Genomic DNA, 16,281 nt, shown 5'->3' with positions numbered 1-16,281 from the left:
ACTACCTCTGCACAGAGTGGTCATGCGCTATCAGCACTGATGTGCTTGGCAGCAGCATCTGCAGCAGTGTAACAGGGGTCATTTTTACACTGTGTATGTTGTTTCCACTGTGTTTGCTGCCTTCATGCAAACCAGACACTATATCTGGTTGTGTCTGTTTAAAGACAGTGAAAGATAGGAAATAGCTGCACCAACAGGTAAACACATTCAAACCCCAAGAGAACAGCTCTGAAAATACTCTGAAATGGTGGTCCGAGTCATATGTTTCCATCTGTGATTCTACTGACTTCATCACTGCAATATCTAGACTTCACACACAACTTAGAAAGAATAAGCTAACTCATTTCTGTTTTGAATCTCTTCTTAAAATTAGAAGATGCAACCTGGCGGTTTGTTCCTGATTATCATGTCACTTTTGCAGGAAAAATCATGCTTAAAAAAAAGTCCTGTTTCATACTGCATTTCCAGCAGACACTAACCCATTCTGACCCTTCATGATAAGGGAGCTTTTGATGAAGGATCAAAAGCTGAAATTTTCTGTGCTGTCAGTCACAGTAGTCCTATCATAGCTGCCAACGTAGTACAGAAGTTCTCCAAAAGAGCTTGCTTCTTGGTCTCTGAGGTCTTTATATTACCAAGGCATAAAGTAAATTAACATTTCTGTCCTGCCTCAACAGCTTTGTTTGCTGACTGCCTGCAAATTGATGTGAGAGATTCTGTATACATTAGAGGAGAACAAAATGAGGGCATCAGGGACTCTTTTCCTGCAACCATATAGAGATCAGCCATAAACATCTGTGTCTGATCCATTTCTGTTCTCTCTTCTCTGACCCTGTTCCCTTTCTGTCCATGGAGAACATGTTAACAGTTGGTTGGATGATCACTGTTAAGTCAAAGTCCTGGCTTCAGCTCAGGGCCAGGCTGGCTCACATTACTCTGAAATATATACAGTACTGTAGCTGCTGTAATGAGATAAGCCTCCCAAGATCTCCATGAGTGACTGGAAAAATTAGCTTTAATGGGAAGTCCTGGGCAGCAGTTTGAGAATAGCTCTGCCAAACACATTCATGTGTTTTTATCAGAATTTATCTTAAGAACTGCATCAATGTGACCTGTTACACTAGCATTTATGAGCTAACACATTAAATATTGAAGAGACATAACAACCATATCACAGGTTGGGTAAAATTAAACTAGAAAATGCTAGAGGATGTGGCAAACAGGAGCTCTGATGTACTGGTAGTTGTTCAGAGCAAGAATGAAAAATGTTTGCTTCCAGGTTTGTTTAAAAATAAATTGATTTGAACAAATAGGACGCTGAAAATGTGAGATTTAACCTCTTACATGTCTAAATCAAGTATGTAGCTAATCTCTACCACCAGCTTTATGAGCTGTAGCTGATAGCAATAAAAGAAATCCTTGTTTACCATTCTGTTAATCACCTCTGACATGTCTTATTTGAACCATGCTTCATTTGATCAAATGTTTGCTGTTCCAATTTTGAGTGCTGATGTTAAAATAATAGCTCACCTCAATCAAACATCAAACACTTGTAAGAGGAGCTGACATTTCCAGTTCTGGCTGGTTGACTTGTATGCTCAGAGGTGTAAAATCACACTTTTGAAAATCCATCTATTTTGGGGGCTTTCTATGGCCCCCACTGCAACCTAGTGGATGGGGCAGATACTGTCCTATGCTCACTTAGGATGATAAGAATGGGTTAGCAAAGCTATCCTGTTGGAAGATTTATGATTCTTCTAGCATAAAGCAGCACAACCTGCTGTACAGCCTGTTGTACCAGCTCTGTGGACGCCCAGGTAGTCCCAGTAGCACCATGTTGTGTTTGGGAAAAGAGAGAGCCTGGAGGTCTTGGAGCTCCTTGGAGCTACTGTGGGCAAGCATGTAGAAGCAGACCTGGGGCTGCTCTAAATAATTACAAGAGAGAAAAGAATTCCTGAAGGTCCCTGATATAGGAAAGAATAAAACTAGCCTTTAGTCCAGCATGCCCAACTGAGTGAGAAGGAACAAGTAGTTCAATACGGAATGTAAAAGCAAAACAATGGAGGGACCTAGAGCATCAGATTGATTCCCTATGAAATATCTCTTTCAAGCCCAGTCCTTTGCCTCTGTTTTCTTTCACAACTGAATACTACAGGAATTATTTCATTTAAAGCTACTAATTTTCACTCCATCCAGCTCCCAAATCGAAGTCTCATGTTTATTAGAGCTGAATGTGGAAATTATTCTGCAGAATGCTGCAAATAGCCTCAGGTAGTATAATGATTAGACAGACTATCAGATAAAACAGAGATAAGAAGTTAGAAAAAAAGGTAATGCTGAAAGCAGCTTTCTATTCCTTTCATTTGTGGGTATGTGAACAAACATATATATATAGAATCATAAAATCATTTAGATTGGAAAAAACCTTTAAGACCAGCGAGTTCAACTATAAACCCACCACTGCCAAGTATGTATGCAAGAGAGATACAGGCACCCACTGAATAGGCTCTAGGTCCTGGGTTCTCTACATTAGAGAATGCCTTTTTTCCTAAGCATGGCAGTTTGTCTTCACAAAATTTAGCTAAGAAAAAAAAATTATAAAAAAATTCCACTTACGTTCCAGTCTATAGTAACAAAGAAAGGATGACGTTTAATTTCTTCCACTCCATCAAATCCAGCACCTGGCAAGAGAATGAAAGAATCAAAATGAAGTAATGCTTAGAAGAGTACTGCATGACATCTCTTCTTCTGTCTTCCTCCCCACCCCAACTTTTCTTCTGACAAAGTCAGAGTTACCACATAAACATTTCTTCTAGTCAAGGAACCCTGGACAGTACAACTGTCATAACAGTATAAACTACCAAAAATACAGACAAGGGCACTTCATTAATGAGAATCTGATGGCTGAGGGTTTTTACTTTTCTCTAATTGAGGATGCTGTCAAGGCTGAATAGCTGCATATTCAAGCTTTGAATGAGACATGGGATTTTAGGCACAGCAGAGCACATGCACCAGAGAGGTCAGGAGAGGCCTCAAGACATCCTCATACTCTGGCAAGGCTACAGCTGCTCCCTGCCACCAGCAGCAGCTCTTCTATGTGCACCGACTTTCAGATCTTGACTAGCTACCCCTTCTTCACAGGCAAAGAAAGCTGCACTACAAATAAGTACAGATTCAAAATACCAAAAGGCTCCGAATGATTTGACATAAGCCACGGTTTTAGGTTCCCCCTTTTCAAATATTGTCTTCAAATTCCTCTGAGTACCAAAATCATCACTCTCAGTGTTATGTTTCCTTCAGTATTAAATTTCTGTTACATTGCTATAGGAACTGGGGGGAAAGTCCTCTGAGATTGGGTAAGAAACCTAATTTCTTCATTACTTTTGCCTTATGTCTTCACTGAAGATTGCCTTTTTTTATTCCTTTACCTCAATTTATTTGCTTCAGTGGCATCAGAAAACCCAAGAGGTGCTCAGTAATAATTAAACAACTGTCAGAGATGATTTAGAATGCCACTTATGGAGTTGATTTGACTTTATTAATAACACCCTTGATTTTCATTTCAAAGAGAATTAACACCTGGAAGCAAAATCTTTGCACTGCAATTTTGGAATCAGTCCCTGAAAGGTACCCAGCATACTTCTTTACAAGCATTCTGAGCATCCTTGAATCCCAAAAGGACCTGGGATTCATAAGCACCTTGCAAGGGGCACTCAACACCTCAGATGATTCAGCCTTTTATCTGCAGTATTTGTACTTTCAGAAGATCAACATTACAAGCAGCTTTACAAAGGTCTTGTCAACTGAAGCTTTTGTAAATTCGATGTCTGCTCTCCTTGTGTACAAGACATTATCAGTGTTTGCCAAAACGCAATGATCTGGAATGGCTTCCTACAGCCTGCTTAACAGTCACTGATGAATGGATACAGAAAGCAAACATAACAGGCAGGATTGTCTGCAGGCCCGCTGGGTAATAATGGAAGAGAGATGATCTGATTACTTCCTGGTAATCTTTCAGTATAGACAAATGTAAGCAATGTACATGAGGATAAACAATCCTAGCCCGCCATACAAAATTACATGCTCAGAGGTGATCAGCCCCACTGAGGACTGTGGGTTATGGCAGACAGTTTTACGCAGAGACAGCATGAAATCAAATCTTAGAAAGAGAACAGAGGACAAAAAGGAGAATATCACTGCATTGTCACTGTGTATATCTGTTGTACGCCTACAACTGTGCTATGGATGTTGACACACTAACCTATAAGAGGGTATACTTACGAAAAAGAGGAAAAATCAAAGAAAGTTAACAAGGAATGGTATGGAATGATTGAATACGTCAGGAATTTTCTATCTGGAAACAGGTGACCAAGGAGGTTTACAACAGGTTATTAAATGATGCTAGCAGGAATCAGGTTCAGAAGAACCTGAAGATGCTTTGTCAGGAAACAGACAGCTCTGTGATGTGGAATTACTTGGAAAAGATGATGCAGTTCAAAATATTTATATGGGTTGATGGGTAGGCCAGGAAGTGTGTTGAAAAGAAATCTGTTGAAGATTACTTCAACAAACCACAAGAGGTTCAGGAAACTCCTTGCTTGACCTTAAAGCAGCAGTAGGGTGGGAGAAAATTTGGGTGAAGTAACACATATGTTTACCCTATTCTTACTTGTCCCTACGCAGCTGTTTACGGGTACTGAACCAGAAAATACTGAGTCTTAGTCTAAGACTTCTATGACTTCCCTAGTATGTTTTTTTCAATGCAAAGTCTAAAGTCTACACTAGATTCCCTTGGCAAATTCCTTCTGATTTTAGCAATGCCAACAGAAACACGAAACTGACAGTTACTTGGAAGAGAATTACATTAAGCAACTCTTCAGAGAAGAAATATCTGTGAAAAACGTTTTGTGTTCAGTGGAGGTAACTGGAAACTTTGCAATGTGCAGTTGGTGTTCTTAACCATGCAAAGATGAAACCCAAGTGCCAAACTGATTTTGAAGGACTGGGATAAATGATCAGACACTAAGACACTGTTAGCACATCCTAGACTGAGGATAACTGCTAATGCATTCAATTTTCTCTCCTCTGTCCCTTCCCCATGGTTTTATCTTTTTCCTCTTGTTTAGGCTAATGCACACATTGTGTGATGGGAATGACATGCTTTTTTCAGATGATCTATTTGAAAGTTACACTTTTTCCTACTGTTGTTGTTCCTTTTTCCACAAAACCACAGAAATCAGGAGCAAGACAAAAGCCCACCCATAGCTACTTCTCTTAGTGGGAGGCTGCAATGTGCAGTAAGGAATACAGCATGCAGTTGAGCCAGGCATTTGTTTGAAAAATTTGCATTTCCCACTTGGGGCCACTTCAGAGCTCTGGCTCAGAAGGAATACATTGTTAAGTGTAAAGACTTGACTCCATTTCTGTTTAACTTAGTATATTAAAGAGATTTAGGATGATAATAGCTTAATTTCGTAAAGAGTGAAGGACTTCCAATTCCTAGCAACTAATTTTACACTGTGGGAAAGGTTCATCACTTCTTGCAGTTTTTCCCCACCATGAGATCTGCCCGCATAGCCCACGAGTCCTTCTTGCGTTATGTGCTGTGGCTGCAGGCAGCAGTGTGTGGCCTGGTTCTTGCCTCAAATGGAGGATGGAAGTGGCCCAAGGATATGTTCAGGGACATCTCTGGAAGCCCAAAGGGGCAACCCTGACCCTGCTGCAAAAGTCCATGGGAGAAATTAAGTATCAATGCTTTTGGTGGAGTCTCTCTGGATTTGCTCAGCATGTTTCAGCCATTCATCTACCATCTGCAAATCTAAAGTGGTACTGAAAAGAGATGTGCTTTCTTGGAGAAAAGAGAAGCACCAGAGAGGTCATGACTGGAAAGTCCTGTTTCATGGAGATGGACATTTCTTGGCATAGAGATGGGTATTTAGCAAATGCCTGAAGCGCAGCATGGGATGGCACACTGCATAACTGCAAACCCTTCACCCTCCGTTAGGTTTTTAGTGGCTTTGGGTTTTTGAACTTCAATGTAGTAATAAAACCTATCAGTAAAGAATAATCAGCACAATCAAACCTACTGCCTGCAAATACTCATGTGTCATGCAGGCCCATGAGGGTTCGAGAAGATAAGTAATTCTTTCAGATCAACTTGCCAATTTAAACATATTATAGAGTGCAAGGATTTATATAAAAGCAGCTTCACATTAATAAGCAAGAACTTGGTTATCTAAGATTTTTGTCATGCCTGTAATAAAAGCACCTGCAAATAGTAAGAGTGGATTTTTTTTTTAATTGGTTTTGATTGTTGAATCAGTATGGACAACATGAGCCTTGAAATATGTTAAGGGGAGAAAGGGAGACCTATGAAATTTGAAAGTTGATTATCTGGATATCCAAAATCATCAGAAAGAGTTTCTAGATTTTTAGTTTCAGGTAGTAAAATTTTAGTGTCTCCACAGCTTCAGAATGGTTTTAGTGGGCTACATTTTTTGAAATACTTTTCTAAGGTTTACAAGAGACCATACAGTCACTCTGACAAAGGTGAAAGCTGGTTTTTGTTTAAACTCATCATCGTATAAAGTTAAAAGCCAAGGTTTTCTATGTGCTAAAGCAGAATGTATCTTCTCTGAGAACATGGGATCAAGAAAATAATAACTACTTCCTTGGTTTTTACTCTGAATCAACTGGCATATGCTTTTATTTCAAACTTTCTTGGCCAAGCTTCTCAGTTATAAGGACTCTGACCCCTTATACTTCTCAGCACCTTAGGAAGTTCTTTAAATGCTTTTACATTTATTTACCTACCTGAGAAGATCCAGGCTTAGGGCAAGTCCCTTGCCTAAGTTCCTGGCAATGTAATGAACTAACATCTTCACCACTGAGATGCCTACTCCTTGTTTGCCTGGGTATTCCTGTTAGTTTCTTTTAAGATTTAAAATTATGGTTATCCATAATCTGAAATTTGTTGTACTTAGAGCAGTACTACCAAAGCAGGGCTATACAGACTATTTGTACAGTAAAGTTTATAGGCTCAGAAAAGAAAAGACAGTGTCCAAAACAAGGGATACCAAAGGAAGACTTTACATTCCTTAAAAATTTGTCATAAGCATTAATATAGGCACCAGACTTAAAACTAGGTAAACTGGATTACTAAATTCCTCCTCTGTCTTGTCTATCTTGCTTCAACTCTAATATTTTTTTACATTAACAATCCAAAATGAAGTTTCAAAGCAAAATTTCAGAATACATCATCCATCTTTACTCCCATTTGTTAAGATACCAAAGTCAAATGGCAAAATGCAAAATGGCAGCAAGAATAAAATTATTTTTGAAGCTTAGCATTTTTCATCTTGTCAATGCTAAAAATTGGATTTTGGAACTAAATACACTTTCCAGATTCCTAAACTTCTGTAGCAATGGCTGAAAACAAGTGTTTGATCCATAATATGGTTCATTTATTTTAGCATACTTCATTAATTTTCCAAAGATTTTTCAAAACAGGAGGTCTAAGCCTACATTTCTTTTACTATTATTCCTTTCCCAGAAAAAGCTAAAATCCACAAAGTGGAAGTAGTCCTTTATCTACTGATTTATGTTCAGTATTTAGGCCAATCATTTAAGCTTTCCTTCTTTTATCATCAACAGTTCTGTTTCTATTGTCCTTTATGCTCATTCTCAACCAGCAAAAACAGAGAGTGCCCTCAGGAGCTTTCCACCACTATCCCTGAAATGTAAAGATCTATTTTTCTGTTACTCTTTGAGATTTTATTTCCTTGGATGTTGTGTTATAAATATTTTCTTTCTTTCTCCAAGTCTTCCCTGTATTTCAATGAACCTTGGATTTTAAAACCTTGACCCCTAGCAATTCCCCATTATTAACAGGAAGATGATATAGGAGCTAGAATTGTTACGGCTAAAACTAAGCAACTTTGATTATTTTAGTAAGTAGCTTTTTATTAAAGGACTGGTATCCAGAAACTCCTGCTGACTTCACTGGAGCCCCATTTTGGATGGATAGCAAATTGTGGGAAGTCACAAAATGAACAGAGCAGAACAAAACCAAGAGATGGAGTCAGGGAGGAAATAGCAGAAAGGAACAGAGGTAGGGAGTGGGAAAAAGTTTATATTTGCTGCAGCACCTTATTTTTCTGAACAGAGATTAAACCCAGAAATCCCAATACTCTATTTTTTTCCTAATGTCAAACAAATTACTTGAGAGCAATTGAAACCTGCTGAGAAAATGTGTTTTTCCACTCTCATGTCTACAGCATATCAGACTGCAAGAGCTACCATTTAGGTCAAGAGGTAAAACCTCTTGGGCACATTCCCTCTGCAGGCCATGTGCCATCCCCTCAGGAGGAGAGGGGCCATAGCAGCACGCTGAAGGACTGCCTCCCCGTTCCCACCCAGCACTGTGCTTGGTCAGGTTGTCAACTCGTCCCTGTGTGGAGCAAGGACAAAATCTGCAATGAAAGTCATGCAACAGGCATTGTCCATGACCTCATCAAATGCAATTAATTTCTTAATAAAACTCTTAAACAAGTGTACAGACATAAGATACATTATCCAATACATACTTCTCGTTTATCACAATTTAAATAGGATTATTAATAAAGGGTGAAGAGACATTAGTAAAAAGACCATGATACATTTAGGATAATAAAGATGAAAGCCTACTGTGAGAATGCTCCCAGCTCACAAAATATAACAGGATTGAAACACATTTGAGAATAGCAAAGATGAAACCTCAGATTTGCAGCTAAATTATACAGATTTTTAAAACACACTTGTTTCTCAGTTCCCTATAGGATCATATTCAGCAGTTATCTTAAATCCTCCAAAAAAAAGCTGGCAGTTTATTCTCCCTCTTTACCAAAAAAATGAAATAAAAATTAATATCATGTTTTAAATTCCAGTGCTTTGCCTGTGCTCTTTGCAAATTTCTCTAGCAACGCTCAAGGTTCATTGTGCTCTGGGAAGGAATGAAAATGCAACATAATGAAGAGGATAACTATCAGAAAAGATGTGCTGAGAGAGATGATCACTACCTGATGAGGCAGAATGCACATAACAAATGCCCCGATCAAATGCACATACATACCTAATCTGTTGGAGGGGTTCCTTTTGAAGAGGGCTCGAAGCAGGCTCTGGGCTTCTATGCTCAAGAACTGTGGCATTCCCAGCTTGGCTCTGAAAGAACACAACACTTGAAAAGAAAATATATTTTTCAAGATTTTTTTTTCCATCCTGCTGTGTCTGAAAAGGCGGAATTGTAGTAGTTAGGATGGGCAGACACGTGAAATCAGTGTAAAAAAGACTACCTAAGCATAATGCAACACAGAGCAAGGACTTGATCTTGTTCTGCTGAAGGTGAGGAAGGTTTTACCACTGACTTTACTAGAGGTAGAGCAAATTTGATGAATCTCATAAAACCTTTTGCAATCTAAATAGATTTTTGCAATCTATATAGAATTTTTTCACTTTTTTAGCTTGCTGGAATAAATTTGGAAATCAAGAGGAATTTAAACAACCAAACCTAATGAAAGTAATTGTACTACACCATATACTGTTTAAAGAGCATAAAACTTTTCTCTTGGCCATTCACTGCTACAGAAAAAAAATGTAATACTGAAGAAAGCTCAGCTTCAAATTCATGTGTCTGCACTTAACATCAAATGAATAGGAAATCTTCAAGGGAAAATATTTGAAACTCAGCAACAACAAAATATAAAGCGTCCTGCAGTAATTTGACTGTTCCCACATTTTATGGATATTGACATTATTAGAGAAAGTAAGATAGATTCCTTTTGTAAGGCCCTCTCAGTAATTCACTTCCTATTATTTATTCTGAAAGTAGTTTTAAGAGTCACATACAGGCATCAGCTATGTGTGCCTTACCAAATTCATGCCTTACATAGCTTTGAAATCTAGATGCACAATACCCTTCATATACTTGGGATCTATAGACTCTCCAGAGGGTAGAGTTAACTCAGAGTTAGAAGAATGAAACCAGTTTCAATACTCACTTGAGAATGAGTGCCATTGTCTCCTTTCTGTCTTTTCCCTGGAAGGGTAATGATCCCGTCAGCATCTCAAACTGTGGAGTAACAAAAAAATGGTAAATCAAATGGGCGTTCAGGTGGTCTGCATGGCTGATAGACACATCCACCTTTTATTTTCAGCACAACTGAAAACTTTAGGAAACAAAATGGTCCAATAGGCTGTGCTTCAGAAAAAAATGACACAGCAAGACTGGATTATGCAGAATGAGACTGTTTAATTTGAGAGTCTTGTTACAAACTCTTTACACTGATACTTGGGGTCAGGTTTTGGTATGTTTGGGAAGAAGTGTCATATACACTGTTTTCATGAGCATCTGTTTTATGATCAATGCTGGAAATGAGATATTTGTCTGGAGGAACCCTTAGTCTGCATGGGTATGGTTGTTCTTAGGTGTTTGGCACAGACTGTTGTCCATGAAAAATGGGTTCAACATTTTAAGTTGAAGTTTAAGTTCAACATCTTTTTCAGTTGAGTCAAACCACCTTTTTGATTGCATATTTGCACCACTCAGAAGTGCTTCTGCTATATTTTGCAGGAGAAACAAGAATAAACCCCACATTCTCAAGGCGTTTGAGCGTGCTTCTTCTCTCCTGCTTTGATTCCCCGGTTGTATTCAGTGACGAATTTTGCAAGTGTCACATTTACCTAAACTCAAATCTCAAAGCAAAACTCAACAATCATCATCAATTATTTGCCTAATACATGCATGAAAACATCAATCATTTATGGTTCCTTGGAAACAGATTAGTGCTTTCAGTAAATTCAACTGGAATTTCACATCTGTAAGAAGAAAAAAAAAAGCCCATCAAAGCTCCAGCCAAAGAAGTTTGCCTAATACGGATTCAATACCAGGTCTTTCACGCAGCTCTCACCATGGTGTTTCATGGAGGTACATGTGGTAGTTGGTTTCTCTGACTAAGGGATGCTGAAGGCTATGCATCACCAAACACAGACACCGAGAACATAATTCAGCCTGGTCATAAAGGAGGACAGTGTCCACTGAGGGTAAGGAGAACCATTACTTGCTCATGTCTGTGACTCAGCCTTTGGATCTCTTCCACTATAATAAGCATCTACTAATTAATATTCATTGCTATAATTAAATACCTGTTATGATAGGAAAGACTCTGCAATCCTATATGTAGTTTTTGTAGCTTATCCCACAAGAAGCCCCACTGCTCCCAAGAAGCATGTTTGTGCTTTCATTACCAAAACCTGTGTCAGACGTCTCCACAGCCTGACCCTTCCTTTTGCCCAGATTAAATATAGCTATACCATGAGAAAAATATAGAGAACATAAGAAAACTAATGGTGAAACTGCTACGCTAGTTTTGGGAGGAGGGCACGGGAGAGGTTTAGAAGCCAGATAACTGAATATAATTAACTGAAGGATTAATCTGCATTAATAACAAATTACCTCAAGGCAATAAAACCCGTAGCAGAAACAGGAAAAAAACACTTTTAAAAATTGTTTACAGCTGACAAATATAAACAAGATTCGGACAAAAACAAATATGTTATCTTCTATTTAGGTCAGGAGAGGCAAGAGAAGAATTACCTGGAAGAAAGCAGCTCATCTTTTACAGAGAAAGATAATGGGGGACTATTTTTAAAACTGCCTAAATGACTCTGGAGCCTAACTACCATTTTCAAAGTAATTCTGGTCTATTAGAGCCTTAGTCCTGAAAAAAGTGTTCAGATGTACTGGGCACGAGGGGCAGAGAACATTGCTTCCCAGGGCAGCATCAGAAATGGTACGTATTGTACTAAACCTCTGTGATTTCTAAAGCATTTATGTTCAGGATATGTACCTAATGTTCACTTAAACCTGTTCATGTTGCTTTGTTGTTTTAATAAATCCAATTTAACAGCACTAACAATGACTGCTACGTCTCATTTATATTGGCAGCATTGGGCTTGACGCTGCTGATGCAGATGATACAGATATAAGCAACTGCTGGGTCAGGGGAAGGGAAGGAAGGGAGGGAGGGAGGGAGGAAGGAAGGATGGAATGAAGGAAGAAGGAAGGAAGGAAGGAAGGAAGGAGGGATGGATATTTAAGTTGCAGGAGTAGGCGAAATGACCATCCTGGAGGCTGCAGGGAATAGTTACTGTGTGCTGCTGTAATGGTTAGCACTTTGCTACCACATGTCTCCAGTTACATAGGTTCAGAAGAAGTGCACTTAACATCAATATTTAAAGTGAAAGGCAGCTACATGAGTTAAGTGCACCAGAGCTTTTTATTTCAATGAACTTAACTAAGCTGCAGCTAGAAGAAAGCACTGGTTTCTCAACTGTAGTCTTGAATAAATCTGTTGAAGGTTAAAAATGAAATAACAAGATTGAAAAAAAATATTCAAATAGTTCATCTCATCAGTTAAAGCTACCACTTTACTGCACTGTTTTCCTGCTTATTTTTTCAAAAAATAAAAATATTGCTAAACCTGAACATGAAAACAGAAGTGAGCACTTGCTGCTTACACCGTTGCACATACATACAAAGCTGTATGGGTCACAGCAGGTTGACAATAAGCTAAGCCTAGCTGTCAATGAACTCTGTAGTATTTCTGGCTATTAAAGCAGTCCCTATAGTTTTGCTGGGAGACTTACTTTTCACTCTCTCCACCTTCCCATCCATATAAACCCTCTGTTTGCTCCTTCCTTCCCACTGATTCACTTCCTAGGTGTTCTGGAGGGCTATCTTCTGCTAGCCAGTACTCCAGAAGGCTAGGCCTCCCTCCTACCTTGACTTCCTGTCAAGAAAGGCAAATATCTGTTCCAGTTCAGCTGCCTATTAAGAGAACCACAGAATTAAAGCGTGATGGGAAGGGGCCTCTGAAGTCATACAGTCCAGCCTCTGCTAAGGTCTCTACATACTCTGCAGTGCTTTCCTGTTTTCAGGGCAGTCTCCAATTTCAGTAGGCAAAACACCAGCACTTGAGACCCCAGAAGATATACATGAGGGAAGACTTTAGAAGAGAGTGCTACATTTGCTGAGGAAATGGATTCAAGAAGCAGCCCTGGTAAGTCTTTGAGGAAGATAACGAATGAGAAAAAAATCTACAGCCTGGAGTAACTGCCATATGAATCTTCCTAACAGATGGAAGGAGAGTAGATTGTGCAAATTACTTCAGCCCAAGTCTGCTGAAGTATTGTGAGCCTAGGATAAAATTCAGAGTTATGAAGAAACTTGATACCACTCAGTCTTGGATAGCAGAGAGAGACACTCTTGTCAGAATAGCAAGGTTCTCTTCTCAACACTTCCAATCATTTTCCAGGTATCTGACAGCTGCTCAAGCACTCAGTTTTATCATTTGTAAAATGCATTAAGAATTTTTCATTATTAGTTGAGTGTGAAGCAGAATGAATTAATGCTTGCAAAGGGTTGAATACCTTAACATAGTGGTGACCATAAACATTCAAAATAATGTTCATGAAGACCAGCTCTTGCACTGGGAATAAAACAAGTGTGATGATAGGATTTTGTAAAAGAAGATTGTAATGCATTGATGTCTTATATTGATTTTTCCAACGCTACCATATAGTTACTACAGAATTACTACAGAGCTGAATATTTTGGATACCAAAAGGACAACTTCTTTCCTTGTCTTACATGTTCCCTAAATTGCTGACATATATAAACACATTAATTTTTATTTGGGGCTGCCTACTAAGTCATCACAGCCATTCTTTCTCTATATTCCCCTCTCTGCTCACAGGACTCTCAAAGGTGTTTTTTTTCCTGAACTGAAGCAGATAAAACTTCCATGAAGTCTGTGAGCTTGTAAATCAGCTGGTACAATGAACTACAAAACCACTGCTGTGAGAGGCTTTCTAAGAGACTTGTGCATGTTATAGCATGCAGATCAGTTTATCTGCAATTCAGAGACAGCAATGCAGGCATCAAAGCTCTTGCAGTGCAGCTGAAAAGGTATTACTTACATATCCAACTTTTTAACAACTTAAATCAGATGCCTGTTGATGCAGATTTCTTTTGTTGATGCAAAGCTTTTGCAGAGTATGACCTATCAAAAATCTCCAATGCAGTGAGTAACATACAGAAAGACAGAAAACAAAAACTGTCTAGTCATGATAAACCACATAAATTCACCAGCACAAAGTTATAGTTGGATTCCAGCAGTCATCATCACATATTTAATCAGAGGTTAGTACTGTCCTCTGGAATGCTGGAAAGGGTAAATTTCAAGATTTTTATAACTATACCCTTTGACATATACTGAGCTACTGTGAAACAATTCAAACAAATTGAACAGAAAACAAACAGAGCAGGTAACAGTTTTGGTTGTGTGACCTGCGCCAAAGATCTACCAGGTGATAAATGAAATTATACTGGTGTTGATGGTAAACCCCCCAGTGAATAATAATTAATGAAATAATTAATAACATAAAGAATAAAAAAGTCAAGACCGGAAAATAGTAATTTCCAGACAAATTTTTTTTGTTATTAATCATCTCAACATGTGACATTTAAGGCTGTCTTCAAGGATGGTTCGGTGTGATTCCAGTCTGTGCTCTGGTCAGTGAAGGTTTGTGAGGAGCTGCTAGCACAACCCAACTCTTCATACCAAAGTATTCATTCCTCTTCACAGAATAGACAAGAGAGTGTTTGGTTGCTCTTCTGATAATCAGTTTATAGGCCATTTTAAAACTATCTGCCTAATATATTCCCTCTTTCGATAAATATTACAAAATTAATGAAAATTATACTATCACATAAATATGAAAATTATACTATCACATACACTTCCTTTCAATCTATGCATATTCCACCAACTGGTATATTTTCTTTGTCTATTTCACATCTTAATGCAAATTAATTAGAGAGAAATGCTAATAATTAATTTGAATGCCATTTAATTATCTTCAGGTTTTCAGACTGTCAAAAAAACAGCTTCCCTAATAGAACATGCAAGTAACAAACCAAGGAAAACAAGGAGATAAGAGCAGAGCAAAAGACAGCATCAGAAAATCTTCCCACACTTTTAGTGTGTGGAAATACCCTTTTTCTGTCCCAACCAGTTAAACACTGAAAAGGAAAAAAAGATTGAACTGATTAGACATTTCTCTAAGATGTCTGGTAACACTCTAAGGCTTAAAGTATACGCTTACAGTTACAAAGTTTTTACTTCCTTTAATTCATCTCCTTTTATAGAGAGTTTTATCTTTTCTAGTTCTAATACACAATCCCTAAGGGAGGATTGAAAAGAGTGATGGAAGAGAAAAAAAAAAGAAAGCCTAGCAAAAAACAGGGAGGGAGTAGCACAATTTATTAGCTGGTGAAAGAAAAACAATCTATTCACCAAATGCGCCATCATTTAAGTGAAGACAGATAGTGAGAAGGTACAGCTATCCTCCAAAATCAAATATATGACAAAAAAATTAAAGGGTAGGGGGTAGGGATGTATTTATTCTATGAGATATAACCTAGTGATTTCCCTGATTAAACATATGGTTCAGAATTACTGAGCATCCACAAATGTATTTGTGGCCACAGGAGATAAGGATGTTCCACTCCTTTTATAACTTGGGGAGTAAATTACAGTATTTACTTAGATTAACTCCTGTCAGCTTGCTAGATCAGTGATGTAGGCCCTCCCCAGCCCAAATTTCCACTGGTTTTCACATTGCTTCCTATACTTACTTCCTCTGGTGGCACCAGTTGTCTGCTTAAGGTAAACAAAATTTAAACATACTCTATGGATTGTGGAATGTAGTGTATTATATAGCTACCTAAAATAGCTTCCATGCCACAGGAAATGGTTCTGTATTAGAAGAGCACATCACTGTGTTAATCTCTGCTTCTGCCCTGGTTCTGCAGGGAAGCTGCAATAACCGTGGTGAGGTGCACTGTGAGCCACAGCTGCAGAGCTGTGCTGTGCTGCCTGGTGGTGATCATGCACTCAGCACTTGAGTACACCTGCAGCCTGCATACTTCAGGAGAGAGCAGCATCACCTTCGTTATCTGGACATATCCCTGTGAGAGCAATAAATACATGGTGTCTGGGCTCCAAAACCTATAGTGTTAATACAGTGCCACAAACCATCTCCCTGATCATTTCTTCATCCTTCTCAGCACCAAGAGCACCACAGACTGAAGAGGCTGGATGGGTGCAGTGGGGGAGCAGGTTAGCACATAAACAGCTAATTTTATAAGGCTGGCTTGAGGAGAGTTGAATACCTCTCTGAAAA

General features: G+C 38.6%; 1 protein-coding gene across 8 annotated transcripts in view; it reads right to left on the bottom strand.

The window, feature by feature from the left end:
• RPS6KA2 (ribosomal protein S6 kinase A2) overlaps window positions 1-16,281 on the bottom strand; it is a 286,036-nt gene that overhangs the window by 40,944 nt on the left and 228,811 nt on the right. For all 8 annotated transcript variants that reach the window (XM_051811144.1, XM_051811149.1, XM_051811152.1 and 5 more), the window contains 3 exons: window positions 10,035-10,105; window positions 9,110-9,198; window positions 2,617-2,681 (listed from right to left, as the gene is read on the bottom strand). In XM_051811144.1, coding sequence (XP_051667104.1) covers window positions 2,617-2,681; window positions 9,110-9,198; window positions 10,035-10,105 — 225 coding nt within the window. The remainder of the gene's footprint in view (window positions 1-2,616; window positions 2,682-9,109; window positions 9,199-10,034; window positions 10,106-16,281) is intronic.

This window comes from Manacus candei, unplaced genomic scaffold (genome assembly GCF_025592945.1).
Source record: "Manacus candei isolate 608988 ecotype Guabito, Panama unplaced genomic scaffold, ASM2559294v1 h1tg000081l, whole genome shotgun sequence".
In the NCBI taxonomy this organism is placed as follows: Eukaryota; Metazoa; Chordata; class Aves; order Passeriformes; family Pipridae; genus Manacus; species Manacus candei.
Note: the sequence above shows the minus strand (reverse complement) of the source record. Positions and strands in the feature narration are given on the sequence as shown.